The following is a 2,159-nucleotide window of genomic DNA, read 5'->3' on the forward strand; positions in this document are numbered from 1 at the left end:
TACAGCAGGTGGGACAGCAGGTGGGACATGTGACTACAGCAGGTGGGACAGCAGCTGACCTCCTCCTCTGCTGGCGTTACGAAGCTCCTCAAACATCAGTTTCTCCAGAGAATCATTGACGTAGAAGATTCCTTCAACCTGGAAAACAAACACAGCATGAAAAATACTTCTGCAGTAAAAGTACTGCAGTATTATAGTGATGTAGTATGCAGTATTACAGTAATAGTACTGCAGTATTATAGTGATGTAGTATGCAGTATTACAGTAAAAGTACTGCAGTATTATAGTGATGTAGTATGCAGTATTACAGTAATAGTACTGCAGTATTATAGTGATGTAGTATGCAGTATTACAGTAAAAGTACTGCAGTATTATAGTGATGTAGTATGCAGTATTACAGTAAAAGTACTGCAGTATTATAGTGATGTAGTATGCAGTATTACAGTAAAAGTACTGCAGTATTATAGTGATGTAGTATGCAGTATTACAGTAATAGTACTGCAGTATTATAGTGATGTAGTATGCAGTATTACAGTAAAAGTACTGCAGTATTATAGTGATGTAGTATGCAGTATTACAGTAAAAGTACTGCAGTATTATAGTGATGTAGTATGCAGTATTACAGTAAAAGTACTGCAGTATTATAGTGATGTAGTATGCAGTATTACAGTAAAAGTACTGCAGTATTATAGTGATGTAGTATGCAGTATTACAGTAAAAGTACTGCAGTATTATAGTGATGTAGTATGCAGTATTACAGTAAAAGTACTGCAGTATTATAGTGATGTAGTATGCAGTATTATAGTAAAAGTACTGCAGTATTATAGTGATGTAGTATGTAGTATTACAGTAAAAGTACTGCAGTATTATAGTGATGTAGTATACAGTATTACAGTAAAAGTACTGCAGTATTATAGTGATGTAGTATGCAGTATTACAGTAAAAGTACTGCAGTATTATAGTGATGTAGTATGCAGTATTACAGTAAAAGTACTGCAGTATTATAGTGATGTAGTATGCAGTATTATAGTAAAAGTACTGCAGTATTATAGTGATGTAGTATGCAGTATTACAGTAAAAGTACTGCAGTATTATAGTGATGTAGTATGCAGTATTACAGTAAAAGTACTGCAGTATTATAGTGATGTAGTATGCAGTATTACAGTAAAAGTACTGCAGTATTATAGTGATGTAGTATGCAGTATTACAGTAATAGTACTGCAGTATTATAGTGATGTAGTATGCAGTATTACAGTAAAAGTACTGCAGTATTATAGTGATGTAGTATGCAGTATTACAGTAATAGTACTGCAGTATTATAGTGATGTAGTATGCAGTATTACAGTAAAAGTACTGCAGTATTATAGTGATGTAGTATGCAGTATTACAGTAAAAGTACTGCAGTATTATAGTGATGTAGTATGCAGTATTACAGTAAAAGTACTGCAGTATTATAGTGATGTAGTATGCAGTATTACAGTAATAGTACTGCAGTATTATAGTGATGTAGTATGCAGTATTACAGTAAAAGTACTGCAGTATTATAGTGATGTAGTATGCAGTATTACAGTAAAAGTACTGCAGTATTATAGTGATGTAGTATGCAGTATTACAGTAAAAGTACTGCAGTATTATAGTGATGTAGTATGCAGTATTACAGTAAAAGTACTGCAGTATTATAGTGATGTAGTATGCAGTATTACAGTAAAAGTACTGCAGTATTATAGTGATGTAGTATGCAGTATTACAGTAAAAGTACTGCAGTATTATAGTGATGTAGTATGCAGTATTATAGTAAAAGTACTGCAGTATTATAGTGATGTAGTATGTAGTATTACAGTAAAAGTACTGCAGTATTATAGTGATGTAGTATACAGTATTACAGTAAAAGTACTGCAGTATTATAGTGATGTAGTATGCAGTATTACAGTAAAAGTACTGCAGTATTATAGTGATGTAGTATGCAGTATTACAGTAAAAGTACTGCAGTATTATAGTGATGTAGTATGCAGTATTATAGTAAAAGTACTGCAGTATTATAGTGATGTAGTATGCAGTATTACAGTAAAAGTACTGCAGTATTATAGTGATGTAGTATGCAGTATTACAGTAAAAGTACTGCAGTATTTCATCTTTAACATTGTGTTGTATTTTAAAAG

General features: G+C 32.1%; 1 protein-coding gene across 1 annotated transcript in view; it reads right to left on the reverse strand.

The window, feature by feature from the left end:
- The window catches only part of LOC128385140 (RNA-splicing ligase RtcB homolog), a 12,892-nt gene extending 12,757 nt beyond the window's left edge, over nt 1–135 (reverse strand). Inside the window, exon 1 of the mRNA XM_053344001.1 lies at nt 60–135. Coding sequence (XP_053199976.1) covers nt 60–96 — 37 coding nt within the window. The 5' untranslated portion in view covers nt 97–135. The remainder of the gene's footprint in view (nt 1–59) is intronic.
- Nucleotides 136–2,159: the final 2,024 nt, after the last annotated feature.

This window comes from Scomber japonicus, chromosome 23 (genome assembly GCF_027409825.1).
Source record: "Scomber japonicus isolate fScoJap1 chromosome 23, fScoJap1.pri, whole genome shotgun sequence".
Lineage (NCBI taxonomy): Eukaryota > Metazoa > Chordata > Actinopteri > Scombriformes > Scombridae > Scomber > Scomber japonicus.